General features: G+C 53.1%; 1 protein-coding gene across 1 annotated transcript; it reads right to left on the reverse strand.

The window, feature by feature from the left end:
- Positions 1 to 5,311: 5,311 nt before the first annotated feature.
- Positions 5,312 to 17,126, reverse strand: LOC111141933 (BPI fold containing family B member 6). The gene is made up of 15 exons (XM_022494807.1): positions 17,027 to 17,126; positions 15,661 to 15,745; positions 14,877 to 14,981; positions 14,255 to 14,404; positions 14,055 to 14,118; positions 13,573 to 13,633; positions 12,689 to 12,780; positions 11,507 to 11,683; positions 10,399 to 10,452; positions 9,845 to 10,018; positions 8,797 to 8,864; positions 7,342 to 7,387; positions 6,474 to 6,537; positions 5,964 to 6,040; positions 5,312 to 5,344 (listed from the first exon to the last, which is right to left on the reverse strand). The coding sequence occupies exons 1-15, from the start codon at positions 17,124 to 17,126 to the stop codon at positions 5,312 to 5,314; spliced, it is 1,350 nt and encodes a 449-aa protein (XP_022350515.1).
- Between the last annotated feature and the right edge of the window lie 5,017 nt (positions 17,127 to 22,143).

The raw sequence follows: 22,143 nt of genomic DNA on the forward strand, positions 1-22,143 counted from the left end.
GACACAAAGGGGGCACAGCCGCCAGAAATCCATCAATGGGTTATGTCAGAAGCAATTGCGGTTTTTCCTGCGGGCCTGAGCTAAGCCTTCCTCCTTGGGGGGGGAGGGAGGGGGGGGGGGGGGGGGGCGGGGGTTATTGCCCAGGGGCGGGAGTGAAGGTGTGGGGTTTTGGAAGCAGCCCGGTCTTCCCAGAGCTGGGGGCAGGGCGGGGCGTTCACCTGTAGAGTCTCTCTCCAGGGTTCCCTGAGGGCCACCCGGATGGCACAGAATCTATTCCGCCTCCCACCGATCCCAGGCCTGGCATGGAGATAGCGGTGGGGCCTGGAGAGAGGAACTCTGCGCTACCTTGGGGGATGGACACCAACTCCACCCCCACCTCCCAACCCCCAGCGTCCCCAGGCTCCAGAACAGGAGCTTTTCCTCCTTCCTGAGGCTGGTGCCCATGATGGTGGAGAGAAATTCATCCATCCATCCATCCATCCTTCCATCCATCCCTTCCTTCATTCGTTCCCCCTTCAGCAGGCATTTGCAGGATACCTACTGTTTGTTGGGCACCAAGGATCCAGAAATGAACGGAAGGAGCAAACCCCAACCCCGAAGGAGGTGACCCATAGAACCACGACACGAATGCACGTGTTCTAGTAGCCACGTTTTTATAAAGGTAAAAAGAAACAAGTGAATTCATTTTAACAGCACAGTTTATTTAACCCAATATATCCAAAATATTGTCATTCAACATTTAATACACAATTATTAATGAGACGACATAGACTCTTTTTCTCATATTATGTCTGCAAAATCTACTGACCTCACACCAAATTTAGACTCATCACATTTCAAGCGCTCACCTGTCCTATTGGACAGCGCAGCTCTGGAGGAAGGACCAGATAAATCCATGACACAGAAAGGCAGAGGCTGATGACAAGAATAAAGCAGGGATGGGTGCAGCTTTCAATATGGTGGTCAGAGGAGGCCTCCGATAGGCTCAGGTGTGCCTTTGACCTGCAGGAGGAGAGGGAGTGGGCCGGGGGGATGTCTGGGAAAGAGCCCATAAGGCCAAGGGCAGGGCAGTGGGAAACAGATGGCCAAGGGGGCAATGGGAGCCTACAGGTCACTGTATGGATTTAAGAGACTTTGGCTATTGTTTTGCCATCCTTCTATAAGTACTGGCTCAGGCATCCCCTCCTCCAGGAAGCCTTCCTGACCCCCAAGCCTGCTGTGATCCACAGCCCCCTGGGATTCCCTCTCTCAGAGTCTGTGACACGTAGATCTGTTGCCTTGTTTCTGAGTGTTTGTGGGTCTGTCTCCTACCCAGGGCCCGGAACCACTACCTGGTGAGATGGGGAGGAGGGATGGTGTTTGCCACATTCACCCCATAGCCTCAGAACCCCTACAGTATTCATCCTGATGACTTCAGACGCTGAGCCAGGTGACACAATCACACCACTTTTTAAAAATTAACTTTTTATTCAACTAGAAAGCACATACAGAGAAGGGCCCAGATCCTAAGTTACAGCTCAATGCATAATTACTGATTGAGGACTCCAGCAGCCCCTTGTGTCCCCTCCAAGTCATTGCCTGTTGAGGGCGACCACAGTCCTGACGTCCAACACAAGGGATGAGCTTCGTGTGCTCTCGAGGGTCCCTGTGTGGAGTCGTGGGTGGGCACAGTTTCCTGTTCTGTGTCTCTGAAACTCATTCATGTTGTGTGACGCAGTGATGCGCTCCCCTTTGCTCTCTACCACTCTGTTCTGTGAACATACCACAGTTTGGTTCTCCCTTCTCCTGCGAGCAGCACCTGGACTTCCCCAGACATCCCTGGGGCCCTGCAACGCAAGTCCAGCCAGGCTAGCTGACTAACGCTCACCATTACAACCACTGCCCAGCCTGGTCCCTTGGAAGGCAGGAAAGTGCTACCTAGTTTCTGGCCTGCCTTGTCTTCTCCCAACTCCTTCCAAACACCATCCACATCCCAGACACCTGTAAGCTACCTCAGGCCCCCAAGCCGAGTCAGAGATTGTGCCTGCCTTGGGGGAATTAAAATACATATCTCCAGGCCCCACCTGGCCACCGTGACCCAGCAGGGCAGGGCTGGGGGACCTGGGAACTGGCAGATCTAACAAGCCTCTGAGGGCAATCTGATGGGCAGCCATATTGAGAGGCCCAGGGAGGGTGATGGGGAGCCAAGGAAGGGATTAGAGTGGGGAGGGAGGTGGCGGGGCGGGGTGGACTTGAGGAGGTCAACTACCCCCAGGCGTTAGCTCCTAGAGTGAAGACTCTGAAGCCAGAATTCTGGGGTTCAAAACCTGAGTCTGACTGTCCAGTGATTTCTCTTGCAGAGCTGTGAGTTCCCCATCTGCAAATTAGGTGCCCACCCTCCCCCGAGCGGTCTGGCTGTGAGGACAAGTATCCTGGAAATGGACTTTAGGGCATTAAGAAAGGGTGCCCAGACTGCCCGAGAAATCCTGGGGATGGCGAGATCCCTGGGAAGTCTTCACAGAGTTGAAAGTGGGCTGGGACGGTGATTGGGGAGGACACAAATTTGGGGGAGCATTGTGTGGTGTTCCTCTTCCCAAGGCTGGGCTCCTTGGCAGGCCCCTGAGTCGAGAGCTGTGGGCCCAGGGTCAGAAACCTGAATCAAAGACTTGCTTCTTTCTCGCTCTGTGACCTCGAGCCAGTCACACACCTTCTCTGGATTTCCTTACAGGAGAATGATGCGTCCCACTGCTGAGTGTGGCGTGACAGGAAAAGGAGGAGGTTTAGACGCGGGCAGGCAGGGTTCACGTCCCAGCTGCACACGTGTGTACCCTTGGGCCCGTCATGTCACCCTTCTGAGCTTCCACTTGTTCATGTAGGGCTGGGAGAGAGTGGAAGGTGAGCAGGGCCCATGGGCTGAGAACCTTCAGCGTTACCTTCCGAGGAGGTGGGGTCACAGCACAGGGCTCCCCTGGCCAGCTTAGACCCCATTTCTGCCCTGGGGGAAATCCGGGGTAACTAGCCACTCAAAGAATGTTGAAATCAGATTAAGGTCAGAGCATCTGACCATCTCATTTCCCAGATGGGAAGACTGAAGTCCAGAGAGGAGCTGTGGCTTGTCCAAGGCCACAGAGTATGTCCCCAGTCATATGGGGGGAGCCCAGACCTCCTGACTCTCACAGATATGTGCCTTGATTTCTCCATCAGAGCACTGGCCTGGGGAAGGTGACGGCGAGGCTTCAGGGGGCTGTGCGTGTACTGTCGGAACATCCAAGGGCGGTCTGGGGGAGTGGAGGGGCGTCTCTGGCATGCCCAGGGTAGGGTATCAGCCAGCGCTGGGTCACCCAGACCTCTGGATCTGCTAGGCCTGCCTCAATGCTGCCATTGTCCCGGCTTTGGGGAAATGATGGGTAATGGGATTAGGCCTGGGACAGGAGATGAGGAGACAGCCCTGGCATCCGGACCGTGGCAAGGGAGGGCCGTCCCTCCTCTGTGGCGTCGATCCAGGCCAGGCTGGGCCAGGGCGAACCTGCCAGGGCGCCATAGGCTCTGGGAGTGCTGGCCTCCCAACCCGACCTCTGGCCACACTATGCCACCCACAGACATGGAGCCCCCACCCTCACAGACCCACCCAGACCCCCCACGTACAAAGACTCACCCCTTGAGAGACAAAAAGCCCAACAGACACACGCACTGAGGCCCAGACACACAGCTCCATGGCTACCAACCCAGGAATTTTCGGGGCTGGAGCACCAACTGATCACCCCTGATGTACATTTTTTTTCCCCCAAAGTCATGGATTTTTTTTTTTTTTACATTTTAGCAAATGACACCGATTTTTTTTTTTTGACACCGATTTTTAAGGTCCATATAGAGCAGACTTGTTTTAAAATGCGTTGTTCACTTTGTTATGTATAAACATACATATACTTTCTATTTTATATTTATTTTTAATTGAAATATACTTGACATACACCTTTGTGTAAATTGAACGTGTACAGCATTTACTTGTAAACGGAGTCCATGTAGAGAACAGTAGCCGTGCCAATCTTGGAAGAGGTGACGGGGCAGATACGGCAAATCCTGGGAGCCGATCCTCATGCGAGTGTTGTCTGTGAGACACAGAAACGCCCCTGCACAGACTCTGTACACAGGAACACACGGACACCCAGACAAGGATGGACACCAGAGCTCCTACCCCATTCAAACCACTACAGTGGACCCTCCCATCCGCACACACGCGCCAGACCGCCCTGACCCACAGGCTGTTTATTGACTGGCATGAGCTCACAAACACACAAGTTGGCCCTTGGCCTTATACACTTAGCATCCCCCCACCCACCAATGCCAACCTGACACACCTGTTCACATCTCTCCCCGCCTCAAAAACTCATTTGTGGCTGACACTTATTGAGCACTTACTGTGTGCCAGGCACCGTGCTCATGAGGACTTTTCATCATTTGATTGACTTAAAGTTCAGGAAAACACTGCAGAAGTTGGTACTGCCATCATTCCCATTTTATAGGTGAGAAAACAGAGAGGTGAAATGACTTGCCCAGGGCATATGGCAAGGAGACAAAGCCAGGATTTGAATCCAGGGAGACTGGCCCAAGAGCCCAATTTCCAATCCCAGCCCTGTCTCCTGACTTGCCAGGTGCCTGGGGCCAGTTGTTCAACTTTTCTGAGCCTCATTCTCCTCATCTGTGAAATGGGTACAGTTCTCGTGTCCGTCGGGTGTTGTGAGGGTTGCAGAGACTGACATGGGAGAGCTTCTGCAGGCTCCCTGTGGATGGGGCCATCCTCAACACAAGATCTGGGGCAAGCAGGTGAGATGGGCCGAGAGGGGCTTTGCCATTTGCTAAGATGTGTGACACCATGAAGGGAGTTGGCCCTGTGCCTCAACTTCCCCATCTGTAAAATGGGGATGGCCATGGTTGCATGGGTTATTGGGTGGATGAAATGAGATAGTTCAAGTAAAGTCTGGAGCATGGCATTCAGCAGGCGCTCCATATATGCCCACGTCTGCCCCTGAAGGCTGTGACCAGTGTTCCTGTAGACTCCAAGCCAGTCTTACACTCCAAAACCCACTGAAGCGGAAGAAGAGGCAGGCGTCACTTTACTACAAATAAAGAGATCAAACCATCAGATGTTCATGAGGAGCTTTCTCCTGTTTATTGCCAAGGCCCAGCCCAGGCCGACCCCACTCACTCCTTGTCAAAGAGGGTGGCCACTCGCAGTAAGGGGCCCTGGCCCACCGGCTCCACTCGGGGGCTCCTCCAGGGGGCGCAGCTGGGCGGGTCCATGGGGGCAACCAACAGGTGAATCCTGCTCTGGTCAGTTCAGCTTCAAGTTCAGCACCAGGGCATTCTGAAAGGATGCAAAGGGCCAGGTGGGGCCGGGGAACCATCGCACAGGATGGCTCAGGCCGGTGGCCAGGAAATGGAAGCCAGGGTGTTGTGTAGGAGCAGAGGATACGCTAGATCTTCCTGTGGCCCTTTGCATCTCTAAGTGTCCGTTTTTTCAACGATCAAGTGGGGTCAGCATCCCTACCTCCCAGAATGGAGAGGTCAAATGAGAAACACGTACATTTATGCTTGCTATTAAATACTTGGCATGCAGTGTAAAGTTAATATTTATTAAGCACTTACTGTATGCCTTTAGGTGAATTATCTCAATAGTTCTCTGAGGTAGATACACCCATATTATTATCAACCCTATTTTAAGCCACAGAAAAAGGTGAAGTCATTTGCCAGAGGTACCAGAGAAGGGAAGTAGCAGGACTTAAGTTTCCTTCTGGGGAGCCCCTGGCCAAGGGGAGCCCTAGGTCTGAGGAGGAGATTCTTGTTCAGGAAAGCGGCAGGATTGTACTGATGGCCGCTGCCCTCCTCAGGCCTCCTCCCTCCAGGCTGACAGAAGCAGGCTTTTGCTCATCATTCACTGGCCAAAAGTACTGACTGACCCAGCTTTTCTTAGCTCCTTTCCTCACCTCTACTATGCTCAGCTCTGCCAGGTTGTAATCCATGTCCAGAAGGTCTGGAAGTGGGAACCCAACTTGGAGCACATCTGAGAAACACAGTGGAAGTCATTTGAGCTGATGACTCTGCAGTCGATTGATTACTCCTTAAAGCCACTCCTTGGCCACTGTGAGCAGAGTAGCGGGGAAATAGCACAGGGACGGATTCATGATCTCTGCCAGCCAGCATGGCGTAGAGAATGTAAGTCTGGTCACCACGTACTCACATCCCAGGTCTGGGGCAAGATCTGACTCATGGTGTGGGGTCCAGAGCCGAGGGTCCCAAACTGTGGGAGGGGCCTTTGTCCCCAGACAGGTGACATTCAGACTCCATTAACTTCAAAGACCCAGCAGTGACGATCCACTCCCTCTTAGCCTCCCTTATCTGGGGCCAGTGAAGGGGATTTGAGGCCACCAAGGTGGCATCCCCTCCTTACAGTGTTTCTTGACACCAGTAAAATCAAAGCCCCCTGGAGCCCTCACCATTGACTACTGGGACGTACGCTTCTCGGAGATAATCAGTAACGAAGCCAGTCAACTTCTTCTCCTGGGAGTAAGAGAGAAAGAGAGAACACCCACATCCCATCATTTGATTCAACTCAGTTCAACAGATTTTTTTGCAGCCCTCACTTCAGCCGGGTCTGGGGACCACAGGAATGCATATTAGAGACATCAAATTGTTCACCAACCATCAAAACTGGAAGGACCCTGTTTGACTGTATGCTAATGCATACAGTTTGTCCCTGTTGAGTGACTTGATGGGCCTTGGGTCATGGTGCAGGCACGGAGGAATTGAGGACACGGAGGGTGACCTGTGGGTCCCATGTTGCTCCTACAGAAAACTCAGTAGTTTTGATCAGTCATTCATTCACTACCTCTCTGTACCTCAGTTTCCCCATCTGTGAAAATGGAATATAATAGTGCCTATGCCCAGGGATTCAATGAGTTTGGGTAGAGCACAGAGCACAGAGTAAGTGTTTAGGAAGTGCTATTGTTGTTATTATTATTATTATTGGAGCCTACTGGTCAGGTTCTGTCCTAGGACCAGGCTACAGAGACTAATAAAAATGACAGCTGGGCCAAACAACCCAGCCCAGGCTGCTGCTATGCGCAACAGTGTAATTAAAATCAATCCGCGGAGATGTCTAGATTCTATTCAGAAAAGGAGAGGGACTCAGAGAAGCTAAGTGAATTTCCCAAGGTCACACAGCAAGCCAGCTGTCCCAAGCCCCAACGTGAGCTGCTCTATTCCCTCTGCCTCCATTTCAGGGGCCATCCCTGCAGTGCCAAGGGAGAACAAGCACAGTCTTGCCCTCAAACCAGACCAGAAAGAAGCACTTGAGATACTTACATTGAAAGCACCAATCGATGAGGACTCCCGTGACAGGCTCAGTAATCTGCATGGGGTTGCGGGGGCAGGGGACAAGGAGTGGGCAGGGCAGTCAGAGCTACTGCTCCTGGCCACGGATAAAGGGGATCTCCAACACCCACAGATCCTCCCTGATGCAGAAGTCCCTATACAGCCTTCAGATCAGGTGCTCGTAAGTCCCTACTTGGATACTACCTATGACAGAGCACTCCTCTCCTTTCATTACAGCCTATTTTGTTTCCTACAGCTCAAACCACTCCTTCTTCTCATGGGTCCTGACTCTTCCCTCTGGGACTCCCAGCCATGTCTATGCTCCTGCCCAAGGCTAGGCATGCAAGGGTTTGCTGCCCAATGAATCAGTCCCACATCCCTGCAGGGCATCGGATTAAGACCTTTCATGTGACCCCCCCTCCCTGCACAGCCTCCAACAAGCACTAATACACGATGGCACCCGTGACGGTCATCTGATTTTGTCTTCCCAAGTTCTATTCTCTATTCAATAGCAGACCTCCCATTTTCCACTCTCATTCCAAGGCATACAGAGTCCCAGGGTGAGCACAACCCGGACCTGACCAATCAGAACATTCCATCTCTGGCGTCAGTGGCTAGTTTCCGACTGGTGAGGTGATCCATGCTAAACCAATGAGAAGCAGCCTTGGACTTGGAACTGAGCCCCCATTGGACAAGAGGCCTCTCTTGGTGTTGGGGTCACTTAGCCAGCAGAGTGGACAGTGAAGATCAAGGGAGGAGGGAGATCCTGAGGACTTTGTGTACCTAAGATCCAGCCATGCCTGAAAGTAAGAAATTAAGATCTACCCCTAGAATTTTCAATTATGTGAGCCCAAAGATTCTCTTTTGGGCTTAAGCCAGTTAAGTTGGAATTGTCTCTGGCACCGAAAGAATCCTGGCCTGATATAAGTCAGATCCAAGATTAAGACAAATGTAAAAAGTAATGAGGAAGACTACGGTTTTGAAGTAGGATAATGAATATAACGTATGGAGCCAGTGATTCACATAGAGACAGAGCTCTATTAATGTTAGCTATTAGTAGTAGAAGGACAGGCTTCCAGGAGGAGGTGGCATTTATGGTGGGTGCCAGGTGGCAGGTGGCATCTGGATGACATGGGCAAAAGCTTATTAATGGAGAAGGGGACATGGACCCATGATCAGACTCACTGTGCAAGAGCCTAGAAGAGCAGAAGCAGTGGTGGGAGAATTTGAGCCGGGCCTTGAGTGCCAGGCTAAGATTTAGGAGAAGATCATGCAAATAATGGGGAGCTATTGAGGATTCTAGAAGAGAGATGGTGACCAGAGCAGCCCGGCAGTGTGGGTCATGCTGGATGGATCAGAGGGAGACCCTGGAGCAGAAAAACCAAGCTCTTGTGGTAATGCCCGTGCAGGGGAACAAGGACACCAGCACGGGCAGCAGAATCTTACCTGTTCAGAGAGGTGACCATCTGCAGACGGTTCTCATGAACTGAGTACTGGATTTTCAGGTTGAAGTGCTGGCAGGTGGCAGAAGGGGACAAAAGCAGGGAGAAGGCAGTGGGTGCCCCATAAGGGCTGGTAAAACCCAGGGGCTCCACTACCTTCCCTGCATCATTGCCATGGCAAAGCAGGGGTCTTCCTCTCTGCCCATCCCACCTTCAGGAACTGAATCTAGTAGTCTCCCCCTGCCCCCAGCCCAGGTTCCTTGGCATCTCTGTACCTGCCCCAGGACTAGACTCTTAAAAATATCTGGCACTGGGGCACTTGAGTGGCTTGGTTGGGCATCTGCCTTTGGCTCAGGTCATGATCCCAGGATCCTGAGATCGAGCCCCATGTCGGGTTCCCTGCTCAGTTGGAGCCTGCTTCTCCCTCTCCTCCTTACCCATGCTCTCTTCTCATTATCTCTGTCTCTCTCAAATAATTAAATAAAATAAAAAATATATATCTGGCACCTTGTAGGTCCTTGCACACACCATGTTATTGCTCCAGCCTTTGCACATCCTGTTATATCTATGTGGGGTGCCTTCTATCACCAGCATTAACCCTTTCTGTGGCCAGCTCCTGCTCAACCTTGAAAACATAGCGCAGGCATCACCTCCTCTGGGAAGTCCTCTGTGATTTCCTCAACTAGATTTAAGATCTTTCTAGGCTCCTGTATTTCCCTAGGTGAGCCCTTTTCAGCCCTTGTATATGCTAATGAATGTTGGAGGAAGGAAAGGAGGTAGAGAAGGGGGGAAGAAGATAGGCATGGAGGGAGGAGAGAGAAAGGAAGGACCCAACTATTGACTCTCGGTTTGTTGATCTTTCTATCCATTCAAAGCTTCAGTGGCAGAGCCAAGGATCAGATACCAGGTGACAGCTCCCAGGAGGTTAGGATCACATAATTGGGATTAATTAAGGATATTTCAATACATTACTTGGCTATCAACTAAAATCCTACACTGCAGCCTTGAATATCCATAAGGTGGGGCTTAAATGGGAAAGAGATTGTACTCACACTTTCCAGGAGAAAGAGGGATACAGGAGCCTTGCCCCGCCACCGAACAGCAAACATCTCCAGGGTGCCATGGAGGTGCAGCAGGTTATTGCCTGTCTCCATGGTGATCTTGGGGGGCTTGTTTATCCTGATCTGGGTCACCAAGGGCTTCGGCTTGGGATAAGCCTTAGCTACCTACAGAAACCAGGACACTCCCCTCAGGGCCCACCCTCAGATGGGTGGCTTCAGCTGAAACCAGGAGTCCATCATGAAGTAGGTGATTGGTACCCTAGATACAGGAAACATGACATGAAAGGGCTAGGATGTGTCTACTGGGAAATAAAAGAAACAAAACAAGCAGTCTGGCTCTTTCTTATTAGACATAGCAAGTATAACCCACAAAACCTGAGCTGTTTCTATGCTAGACCCAAAGAGTACTTTATGGAGAAGTCAGGATGATTCTATATCAGACAAGGGAAATGTGACCTTGAAAGTCTGCCTCCCAAATCCCTTGTCCCTTCAACTGGAGAACAGGGCAGGGAGACATGGTGATCATGGGCAATCAGGGCACTCACTTTAGGGATGAAGCCAGCCAGGGTCTTCGTGGTTTGTGGGGGCAGTTGACCAATCTACAAAATAAATCAAGGTTAAGATTACTGAAGTCTTCCCCTGTCCTTCTGAACAGACATCTCCTTCGAGTCTATAAGGTAAGCTCTCTGTGGTTCCCTCCAGCATATTATCACTCTGTGATTAAGTAGATAAGGAGCTCCCGGGTAGCCCAGATTGTGGCTTACATGACCCAATGTCCATGGCTCTTAGCATAAGGTCAGATGCTGAGAAAATGTTGGATGAAAAACTGGCAGACAGATGGGAGAATGGATGGATGTGATGCATGAGAGGAGGGTGGGTGGACGGACTTGTGGGTGCATAGATGAATGGGGAAATGGATCAACAAATGAGTGCTGAATGGATTCGTGGATGGATGGATGAGCACTTATGCAAGAGAATGAATAATAAATGGGCAGGTGGATGGGGTGGGTGGAGGGATGAAAGGAATGATGGATGGGAGGCTGGGTAGGTAAGAAGATGTGAGGTGGTCTGATAAATGGAAGGTAGAGTGGATAAGGAATAGACTGATAGGTGGGAAGATGGATGAGAAGGTGCATGGATGGATGGAGGGTATATGGATGGGACGATGACTTGACAGATCAGTGGTGATGGATGGAAAGATGGATGAATGGCCAGATGAGTAGGAGGCTGGATAATGGAGAGTTGGGTAGGTAGATGGGTGTTTGGGTGGTGAAGGACAGATGTATAGACTCCCTTCTTTGGTAGTATCAGACCCTGTGGTTGGATGGCAGCTGGATGGATAGAGTCTAGGGCATGAATACATGACGGTGAGATGGATGGACAAGGGGCTGATGACTGGATAAGAAAATGTGGATGGATGGCCAGAGCACGAGACTTGTAGCTTGATCTATAAATACTTGGTTGCATGGACAGTTGGACGGAGGGATGCGTAGATGGTGGTTACGTGGACAGAGAGATGGTCGGTGCTGGGGCATTCTGATGATAGAGACCCAAATCAGTCCCGGCAACTCCAGTCTTGGTGCTTTCCCCAGCCCCAGGATAATTCTCAGAAGAGACACACCAAGCAGGGACTGTCATTCTGGGGCAGCTCACCTTTGTATCATGGACATTCACATCGAAAGACTTCTGCAGAAGAGCCAGCTCTGCAGTGAGGAAGGTGGCCGAGAGCAGCAGCTGTGAGGAGCCTTCAGCATAGCCTTCAGGGAACTCGAAAGCCTCCCCAGCATTGGCAGACTGGATGGTGTTGCCCTCTTGCTGTTGCACCGTAGGCTGTGGGACATCGGGGAGAGAGATGCTCGGCCTTGGCCATGAAGGACTGTGGCTGGGGACAAGACTCTGTCCTCCTTGGTGCGCCTGAGTGGCTCAGTGAGTTAAAGCCTCTGCCTTCGGCTCCAATCCTGATCCCAAGGTCCTGGGATAGAGCCCTACATCAGGCTCTCTGCTCAGCGGGGAGCCTGCTTCCCTTCCTCTCTCTCTCTGCCTGCCTCTCTGCCTACTTGTGATCTGTCAAATAAATAAATCTTAAAAAAAAAAAAAAAAGACTCTGTCCTCCAAACTAAGTGGCACTCAAACCAGCCCTCAAGTCAGCAAGTCACTAGATGGTAGGGCCAAGAGCAGGCTATCCTCCCAGGGTACAGATGGGTAGACTGAGGCCTGTGAGGATAAGGGAATCAGTCACTAAGCCACAGGTGGTCACTCATGGGATTGCTTAAGTAACCCCAGTTAATCTGACTGGGTTGGAGCTCTCATTGATGTAGACGTGCTCTCTGCTTATACTCAGAAGGAAGTGAGTGGCAAACAACGAAGGGCCTAGGAGAACCGCACCAGAGGAAGGCTTCACAAGAAGATGATGTTGTGTGGTTTTTCTTCCCAATCCTGGAAGAGGTGTCTCACCTAGTCACCTGGAGTTCTGGAGATGTGGCTGAGGACCCACCTCTGCCACCAACTCCCCATGAGACCCAAGTCCTGTCTCTCCCACCACCTGGCCCCAGTGTTCCCATCAGTGCAACTGGGTGAGCCACTCTTTGCAAGAATCAGACAGCCTTCAGAAGGTGTGAGTGTGGGGTCAGCAGTCCTGGGAGTCAGCTCAGGACTCAGGATTCATGTTGAGAGCAGAAAGAGGGAGGAGGCTTCGGTGTCAGGGAACACTCTCCTCGTAGGCGTGGTCTGCCCGGGCCGGAAGGATCCTCCCACCCTCCGCAGCCCAGTCCAGCCACCTCCCCAGCAGAAGCAGGCTGTGAGATCCCAGGCCCCGGGTGGTCCCCTGGCACTTACGCTGAAGTCTACTTGGACGTAGCTGGCCGTGGTGGTCGGCATGGACGTCAGGACATATTTGATCGTGCCCATCTGGCCCACGGGCATGGGGGCTGTGCAAGAGGGGGTCTACTCAGAGAGGGTCCAACTAGGGGCAGGTCATAGATGCTGGCATCGGCCAGCTGCTACCTGAGCTGGCCCAGGTACCAGGAGCCTTGGCCCTCTGTGTGACCCAAGGCAAGCTGCTTAGCATCTCTGGGCCTCAGTAATTTCATCTGTAGAATGGAGCCAGTGGTGGCTGGCCTGGAAATCCCGCTCCCTTGCATCACTCTATGGCCACAGAACTCGAGAGTTTCCTGAGGGCCGTTGTGGCTCAGTTCCCACAACAGACTGGCGTGATCAGGATTCTTGGCCCTGTTTTACAGATGGGTAGACTGAGGCTCAGAGGAGTAAAGTGTCCCAGGCCATGCTGCTGAGCACATGGGCCAATTTTCTTCATTCCCAGCCATTGGGTTTTCCTCTCACCCCACTAAGGAACCCCACGAACACTGAGATAGCAGATGCCATAGATACCCAGGGACAGAAGAAAGAGTCAGGTATCATCACTATAGGATTACTATTCAGGGTGTGAGTTTTGTGGAAGAGCCCACCATGACTACTGTGCTTGGAGTCTCGGGGGTCATGGATAGAACATTGGATGGAAGACTGAGACAAAAATCCCAGAGTCCATCAGGCCCTCAGGTTTCCCATCTGGACAGTCGGGGGATGGACAGGCACCGAGACCTTAGACCTCTTCCGTCCCAAGGCTGGGCTTGGAGCAGGTGCTTGAATGCGGAATGAAGGCTGCTTAATCCAGCCATCCTGATGTCCCCATGTGGGAGCGAGGCATGGCTGGGGCCACTCACCATTCAGGCTGGCCCACTTCCTGTTCACGTATACCAGGACCGCGTCAATGGCTGGACACATCTGGAAGCAGAGAAGGCGCTGGGCTGAGGGGGCCCCGGCATGGAGGACCTCATTCCTCACAGCTGAATGGGACTCCATGGGGAGACCCAAGAGTCCTGGAGGAACAGGGACTGGAGGGGAAACCGAGGCGCCAAGTCACACAGAAAGTCAGTGGCAGAGCCTGGCCTAGAGTCCCAAGCTCCAGACCACAGTCTGCAGAATCAGCAAGGACTGGTTCCCCAGCAAATGGTAAGCATTCCTCCTTCTGTGCTCGTGGCAGACATCACTAGATGATCAAAGCACTTTCTCCCCGAGGCAGCCATAGCCTCAGAGTCCTCCTCAGTCAGTCAGAGTGGCACTCGAGAGAAAAGGCGCTTGCCAGCGCTGGTCCGAGCCCTGCCCTGGATGTGGGTGCAGGTGGAGGCTTGCTTCTGGCACTCACCAGGCTTGGAAGAACTTTGTGTAGTGTGCTGTCCAGGAACTTGTTGACAACCTTGGGCAGCATGCTGGACACAGAGGATGGGGACAGGGCATAGACGGTAGGCAGTTAGGCACCGGAGACATACAGGGACACGACAAAGGGAGTGACTCAGGGGCGGCAATGTGGACCCCACCCACCTCCCCAGCCACAGAGTCCCTCACTTGCTAGGCATGTTGGTCTTCACGCTGACCAGGATGATCTCACAGCCCTCGCTCTTAAACACGGGGAGGCCCGTTTCCTCATCCTGCAGAAGCCGGTCGGTGGCTGTGATGTTCAGAACCACGATGATCTCCATGTTCCCACCCATGAAGCTGGAGGGGTGGGCAAGCAGGCATCATGGACAGCTATGCCACTGTGGCCACTGTCCCTGTCTCATCTTTGCTCTTAGTCTCAGCAGCTCTGGGAGGGGGAAAGGGTAAGAGGCACCACCCCCACAGGACAGAAAAGAGGATGGGACCTGCCCAAGGTCACAAAACCAGCCTTCCTCTTCCCTCTTGCTTTGGGGAATTCCTACACAACCTTTAAAACTCTCCTCAGCTATCATTATCTCCCCGAAGCCTTTTTTGATTGCCCTCGCACTGCCAGTGCTTCCTCTGCCCTAGGCTAAGCGCTCAGTCTGTGATCATCTGGGCTCAGGTCTCGTTCCCACCCAACGCAGGAACCAGATATGCCCATCTCAGAGCACAGCGCCCAGGCGGTCCACAGTAGGTACTCAATAAATGTACACAGAAGAGTAAGACAAGGGCATTCTCCTCTCCCCCTCCCCTCCTCTGCCATCCTCACCTCTTGCCAGTGATGGTCATGCCGGTGGACACACACTGGAAGATACCCACTCCGGGGATGAAGTTCAAGGTGATGACAGGCAGCTGCACATCCTTCACTTTCACACTGGGAGGGGTCAGCCATCCACAGCAATGAGAACCCGACAGTTGAAACCCAGGCCCTGAACCCGTTCCTCCACCACCTTGTCGGGAACTCTTGGGTAAATCCCCCCGTCCTGTCACAGGGATAAGCCTGCGGTCATGGGGCCATTGTGAGATGCAAAGGCTGGAAACTGTTGTACACAGTACTTGCCATGTGTGAATCAGGACACTTGGCTGTGTGACCTTGGGCCGTACCCTTCCTCTTTGGGGGGCTTCAGCTTCCCCATTGGCAAGATGGGGAAGTTTCCCAGTGGTGCCACTGTTGGCATTTTGGGCAGAATAATTCTTTGTTGTGGGGGCTGTCTTGTGTCTTGTAGGATGTTTAGCAGCATCGCTGTTTCCCGACATTGCCCAATGTCCCTTGGAGGCAAAATCCCCCATGGTTGAGAACCACCAGTCGAGATCCAGGATAACAAAGATGTGGCTCGTCTAACACCCTCTATCACCACCATTGCTGGCCCGAGCTCTCGGCCGACGCTGCTAATTGGTCACAGTCTATTTCCTGCTCAGTGCAGAGTGCTCAGAGGCCATCCTCCCCAGCACATCCCAGGCAGGCTCCTCTCCCTTCTGCCCTCTCAGGTCCTGGACACAGCATTCCCCACCACCCTCCGCCCTGCCACCCCCGAAGCCCATCCCCTGCTCACTTGGTGATGCCCTTGATGGGCTTCTTGCTTGCCCTAGCTGCCATCTGTTCCAGGATGTGGCTCTCATCCATGGCGCTCTGCACCTCTGGATGGGACAGGGTGGGGGGGGTGTCACAGAGAGATGCTTAGCGGGGCTCCCCACTGCTTTCCTGTCTGGAGCCAACCTCTCAGACATCCCAGGCATAGGCCACTCACAAGTGGCACGACTCTGTGCCCACAGTCCCTGTGCCCCACCCTGGGCTGGGTGATCGGGGGACTCAGAGAAGAGCCACACGTGGCCCCTGTCCTCCTCCAGCCTCATGCAGCAGACAGTCACCAGCGATGACAGTAACAAGTGGCAAGAGCCATAGTATGCAGACAGCTGGAGGAACCGCAGGAGGGGTTTGGTCCAGGAAGAGAAGAGTTAGGGAAGGCTTCCAAGAGGAGGTGCCCCATCGGCTGGTTCTTGAAGGAGGGATAGGAATTTTCACTAGGAGGCAGAGACGTAAAGAAGGCTAGTCCATGAAAAATGCGTTTAAGTGGAGAAGCGAGGAAGAAGGCAGCATAGAGAATTAAGAGAGAAATTCGGCAAGGCTAGAGGGCGGGGCCAGACATGACAGGGAGGAAGCAGTCTGCAGGGGGCGTATTATGGAGGTCCGGACCCCAAGCTAGAGTATTGACTTTATCCTGTGGCCCAGCCACCCTCAAAGCTGTGTGATGAGGGAGCATCTGAGAGCTTGTTAAAGATGCAGATGCTGCTGGTTCCCCGCTGGGGGTCCCAGCCCTGAATGGCACCATGCCAGAAACACCGCCAGAGACCGATTCCCAGAAAGGGGACGAAGACAGAGCTGGAGGATTGTCATCGGCTCTTTGCAGCAGCACGTGACTTCATTTCCCCTGACGTCGCGGAGCCAGGAGGTGGCGAGTAACTTTTACTAAAGGCCCCCCAGGTGAGTGTAATCTCACACTTCATTGTAAGGACTGGTCACCCTATTTCACATTTCTTTACATTTTACATTTATGGATGAGCAGACCCTAACAGAGCAGTGACACCTTGCCTGAGGTCACACAGCAAATTGTTGGCAGAGCTGGAGTTTGGCTCCGGTCTGTCTTCCCCACAATCCTCTTATGGCCCCAGGCCTACTGTCAGGGCCTGGAGAGGCTCTGGGGAAGCAGGGTTTCCAGCTCTGCCTCCAACTTGTGGAGGGACCCTGGACAAGTCACCCCATTTTCTCTGGGTCTCAGTTTCCTCCTCAGCCAAATGTAGGAATAATATCATTGCCATTAACTTTTATATTGAGGATCATGGGATGCTCAAGGCCATGCAAACAGGAGTGGTCACCACGCCCCACCTGCCCCCAGCCCTGAGCCCAGCCCGCCAGCTCACCGCGGTTCATGATGTCCATGCCCAGCCGCAGCCGTGCCCCGGGGTCCGCTCGGATGTGGGTCAGCAGGCCGCAGAGGGCCAGAAACAGGATCCGCATCATGGCTCCACCTGTGCCACGGGTCCGCAGTTGGGTTCAGCCTCCCCAGGCCCCAGTTTCCCTGGGGACCTCCCATGCTCCAAAAGAGAACAGGCCCCCTGGATGGTCTTGGGGGTCCAGGAGCCTTTGAACTCCATCCAGTTCCACAAACCTCATTGCTGACTTCCAGAGGGGTCAGAAAGTGTCCAGATTAAACAGAGCCTCAGGGACACCCCAGGAAGTTTACTTCCCTTTTCTAAGCCTCAATTTCCCCATCTGTGGGCATGATGTATTCTGACCAGCCTGCACTGTGGGGTTGGTGGGGGGGTTCAGCTGCTGTTTTTCATAAATTCAAGGGCAGCTCAGTGCCAGGCAATGCTGGGGCCCCAGAAGGGACTGGGAACTCCCACCATAGTATGGGAATGGGGGAACCCTCTGCTCCCCCAGTCCTGATACTACAGCCAATGGCATCCCCCACTTCCTTTGGCTCAATCTCACTTCCAGAAATCTCAACTCACAGCTCCTTAAGGTCCCTTGAGATATTCCCACACCAGAAAGGAAACTGAGGCACGCACACAGGTCTGATAGGCAGTGAGTAGAGAACTGAATAAGGACCTCCCCGGGCCCTTCAAGGTTTCCAGAAAAGCTTCACCCCAGTCCCAGACCCCCAGAAATCCCACCCTCTTACTTTCCAAGACCTGAAATTCTCCCAAGCAGAGGGCAAGTGATTATTTCAGGTTTGAGTTGAGGACGAGCAGATTTAAGGAGGGACCGTGGGGGCCTGGCCTAAGTCACCCAGAGATGGGGAGTTCCAGCTGGACTCCTGCGAACATCAGGCTCTACCACTGGGGGCTCCATGGACCCACAGAGCTGGGCACCTACTGGAGCCGCCTCCCCGGCCAGAGCCCATACCTGCGTTCATTCATTCACCTCACATTTACTGAGTGTCTATTATGTGCCAGGCAGACCAGGCCACAAGGTACACATGGCAGAGATAGTCCTACTCCTCCTGAATCTTAAAGAGAAGCAATAGAATGGGATAGTGTGCATGCATCCGTGGGTGCTGGTACGTGGGGGGGGTGTGCGTGCGTGTGTGTGCGTGTGGGGGGGGTTGTGCGTGCGTGTGTGTGCGTGTGCATGTGCGTGCATCTGCGTGTACATGTGCGTGTGTATGCTCACTCAGGGCATGAGGGCTGGGGGGGTCAGGGAAGACCCCCCTGCTGAGAAGGAGATATTGAGACTGAGACCTGAAGGATGAGAAGCAGCCAGCTTTAATAAGGCCAGGAAGACCATTCAGGCCTACAATCAACATTTGCTAAATGAAAATGTGATCTCTTTCTCTCTCATTCAATTTTTTTTAATTTTTTAATTTTTTATTAACATATAATGTATTATTAGCCCCAGGGGTACAGGTCTGTGAATTGCCAGGTTTACACACTTCACAGCACTCACCATAGTCTCTCATTCAATTTTTAAAGCTCTCTCTGGGCTTAAACAAAATCAGTCTTAGTGTTTCCTCGACCTCTGTACACACACACACTCATGTGCCACGGGCATGTGTGGGGTACCTGCATGCCCAAGGCCAAGCCTCTTTGAAAATCCCCAGAGTTACTGTGAAGTTCAATGTCAGGGTGACCTAGCAGGAAGGGGCTTGGTGAAGGTCTCCTCCAGCCCCAGTCCCATCTCCCAGCCCCAAGACAGCCCAACTCAGTCTCCCATGCCCAGGCCAGCACTATTGCCAGGTATTAAGGCCACTCTGGTAGGGAACGCCTGGGTGGCTCAGGGGGTTAAGCATCTGCCTTCAGCTCAGGTTATGATCCTAGGGTCCTGGGATTGAGTTTCGCACAGAGTCCCGCATCAGGCTCTCTGCTTGATGGGGTGTCTGCCTTTCCCTCTCCCTCTGTCCTTCCCTTCCACTTGTGCTCTCTGTCGTGTATGCTCTCTCCCTCTCAAATAAGTCAATAAAAACTTTTTTAAAAAATGAAAAGGCTACTTGGGGGATAAGCAGCTTGGGGTAACAGGGTTGTGTGAGTGTTTCTGGGACAGTCAATGCTAAGGTTTTGTTTCTGGCTTTGCTTGTCCTTTGCCTAGGCTGTTCTTCCTTCTTCGAATGCCCTTTCCCACCCCAATCCACAGCCTGCTCATCCTCAAGTCCTAATTTCAGCCTTTGTCTCCTCCACCAGGAGGAGGAGACATACACCCCCAGTCTCAAAGATCACAGCTTGAACTTGACTGTTTTAATCCATCCTACTGAAGATGAGTGTCTCCAGCTGTCCCCACCCCATCCTTTGCTCACATGTTTTCTTCCAACTGAAGTCCCTTCCTCCCTCTCTCTGCCCCTGTTGCCCCAGCTCATCTCTGAGCTCCTGCAAAGCAGGATCTCCACGGTCTTCCCTCAGTCTCAGAGCCCAAAGAGGCCCCTTGGATCTTCTGTCTCCATCTTGCCTAAGTCCTGCAGCATCTGAAGATTTCAGTGGCTTCCTGTGGGTGGGGGGGAACCAGGCAAGGGTCGGGACATTGATCCAAGCCCTGACCTTCCACCCACTTGCTGTGATCTCAAGCAAGTCCCTTCTCTCTGGGCCTCTTCTCATCTGTAAAATGACAGAGCTGGAGATGACACCATCTGGGGAGAGTTCCACGGATGGGGCCTGTCCTTACCTTGCTGAGCCCAGGGATAGCCTGCAGATGACAGACCTCTGCCTCCCAACCCTGGGACGAGAAAGTCCTTATATTCAGGAACCTGATTAGCTGTTTGGGTAATTAAGGGTTTAATAAGGCCCAGATAATTATCTAGCGGCCCAAAGAACAGGAGCCCCGAAGCTCACGTGATGCTTCAGTCTGTTCCAATATCAATAACACAGAGGAGGAGAGTGGCTGGGGAGCCTGGGTGCTGCACGAGGGTGGGCGCTGGGAAGGGGAGGATGCGGTCACCTTAGCCGGTGTCAGGGCTCACACTGCACCCCCCTTCCCTGCATTCAACACCTCCCACCAGGCTGGACACGTAGTTGGCACTCATCTGTTTCTTCCACAAATGTTTATTGAGAACCTACTGTGTGCCAGGCCTGTGCAGGTGCTGCATTGTACTAGGCTGTTGGGGTCCTCCTAGAGCCTACAGTGGGAGATAGACGTGCCACAAATTGACAATCACAGAGCCAGGTAATTCCTGGGGTGGTAAGGGTGGTAGAAGCCGCTGAGCCAGGGGGATGAGACAGGAAGGGAAACAAGGAGTTGACGTTAGTGCCGAAGATTCGTGGAGCAGAGGGTATTATAGCTGATGCCCGAGGAGTGAGCAGAGCCCCTGCTCAAGGTGTTCCAGGCCGGTGTCGGCAAGTGCAAAGGCCTGGCAGACATTGCCGGACCGCCGGAGATGCACAGGGGACACAAGGAGCTAATGGCCCCATGGGGGATCCTCAGAGGGACCCTCCTGGAGGAAATGCCGGGAGTTGATGAATAGCCGCTGAGCTTCTCTCTGGGTCCGAACCTAGGACAATGAGGGCAGGGGGATCCCGGGGCCGCACCCACACCGACCACAGAGCTGGGGCTGGAACCCGGGCTTGGCTGTCTAGCTTCTCGTGTGCTTTCCATGATGCCCTAGGAGGCCTGGCGGGGGGACCCCTTGAGAGTGTCGGAGAGTCCCGGGGTGCTGCTGGAGGATGGAGGTTTTCTTCATCCACCCCGAAGGGAGCCCAGAGCTCTGGAAGACGGAGGAGGCTACTGTGCTCAATGTGCACTGGGGTTTCTGAGGCCAAAGTGGGTGAGGGCCTGCCTGAGGTCAGCGGGAAGGAAGCCAGGTTGGGACAGGAGGAGAGAAGGTCCTAGGTCGGTCCAGTCAGGCTCCATCCTGATCTGAGCCCTGAGCTGGAGGAGCCAGTCCGCAGATAGCATCGTTTTATCCCTGCTGATCCGCCCCTGACAGGCAGACGGACAGACAAACCTCACCTCCTCCTCCTGGGGGCAAATCTCCCCTCACACAAACACCGTGTGCCTCCAGTCAGCCGGCCCTCCCTGCCTCTCCCCAGGGCCGTCCTGGGTACTGTGGGGAGAGCGAGGAGGCAAGGAAGGACATGGTGGGGAGGCTAGAGAAACCCCTTGCCTAAGATGTCCTGGGAGAGAAAAAGCCAAGGCAAAGGCTTAGAGGGCAAGTGTGCAAGGTGTGGATGGATCTGTGGAGGGGCCAGACCTGAGAGGGTCAGTGACCTTCTGAACACACCTACACTGTCCTATGATAAGTGAGGGAAATCAATGCATCCCCGTCAGAGTGAGGGCGATGCTGACTTTTCTCAGCGGCTGGTGGTCGGATCCCTGCACTGACCGCTTCCTGCATGGACCCTGGATCCCGACCCCACAATCTGTTCCTAAGTTATCACCTTCCTCTCCTGGCTGGGTCTGTATCTTAGAATTTTATCTTTCTCCTATTCTAAATCACCCAGCCTTGGGCTAAGCCTGTATTAAGTCCCAATAAAAGTAGGATTAATGAATGAATTAACTAAGCAACCAAATGGAAGAAAAGTTGTGCTCTCCTGAAGACAGTCACGAGGTTGGATGTTACAACCGCGCCCCTCCCCCCAGCACTGCTCACACCTGCCACCTGCCATCCAGACTCTGGGTTTGTCCAGGCCCCTCAGCCTGTCACACCAAGACCTCAGGGTGAACCCGTAAGCCTTAGAGGGAGACAGGCTAGTGTCCCACTGTCCCAAAGCCCTTGCTCACTGAGGGTTGGAATTCAGGCACCTTTCACCCCCCGAGGAACATAAACAGAACGTGAAGCCTGTATATCTAGGCAGGAAGGAACACTCTGTTTGGCTAAGAGCTTAGGTTATCAAGGGAAAAAAATCACATGGTTTTCGCCTGTCAGGGTTTGCGTCCCTTGTCTTCCCTAGGCTATCTTGTCGTGCTGACCCGCGGGGTTCAGAGAGCTTGTAGAGGTAAAGAAGTAAAGGAGTGAGACTGGCCTGTGGGGCCACAGCCCCAGGAAGCAGGCCCCCTCCTTTCTACAGACACTTGCCTATGGCCCAAGTAAGGCCAAGACAGAGAGGCTGTC

The sequence above is a fragment of the Enhydra lutris genome, unplaced genomic scaffold (assembly GCF_002288905.1).
Source record: "Enhydra lutris kenyoni isolate GAN:26980312 unplaced genomic scaffold, ASM228890v2 scaffoldscaffold6, whole genome shotgun sequence".
NCBI lineage: Eukaryota > Metazoa > Chordata > Mammalia > Carnivora > Mustelidae > Enhydra > Enhydra lutris.

Excerpts from the sequence above, each read along its gene's own strand:
- LOC111141933 (XM_022494807.1), bottom strand. The coding sequence starts at position 17,126 with ATGATGCGGATCCTGTTTCTGGCCCTCTGCGGCCTGCTGACCCACATC. Across the intron at positions 14,119-14,254 it reads AAGACCAACATGCCTAGCAA|CATGCTGCCCAAGGTTGTCA; the intron begins GTGAGGGACTCT and ends CTCTGTGTCCAG. Across the intron at positions 8,865-9,844 it reads CCCTCTTTCTCCTGGAAAGT|CACTTCAACCTGAAAATCCA; the intron begins GTGAGTACAATC and ends GCCACCTGCCAG.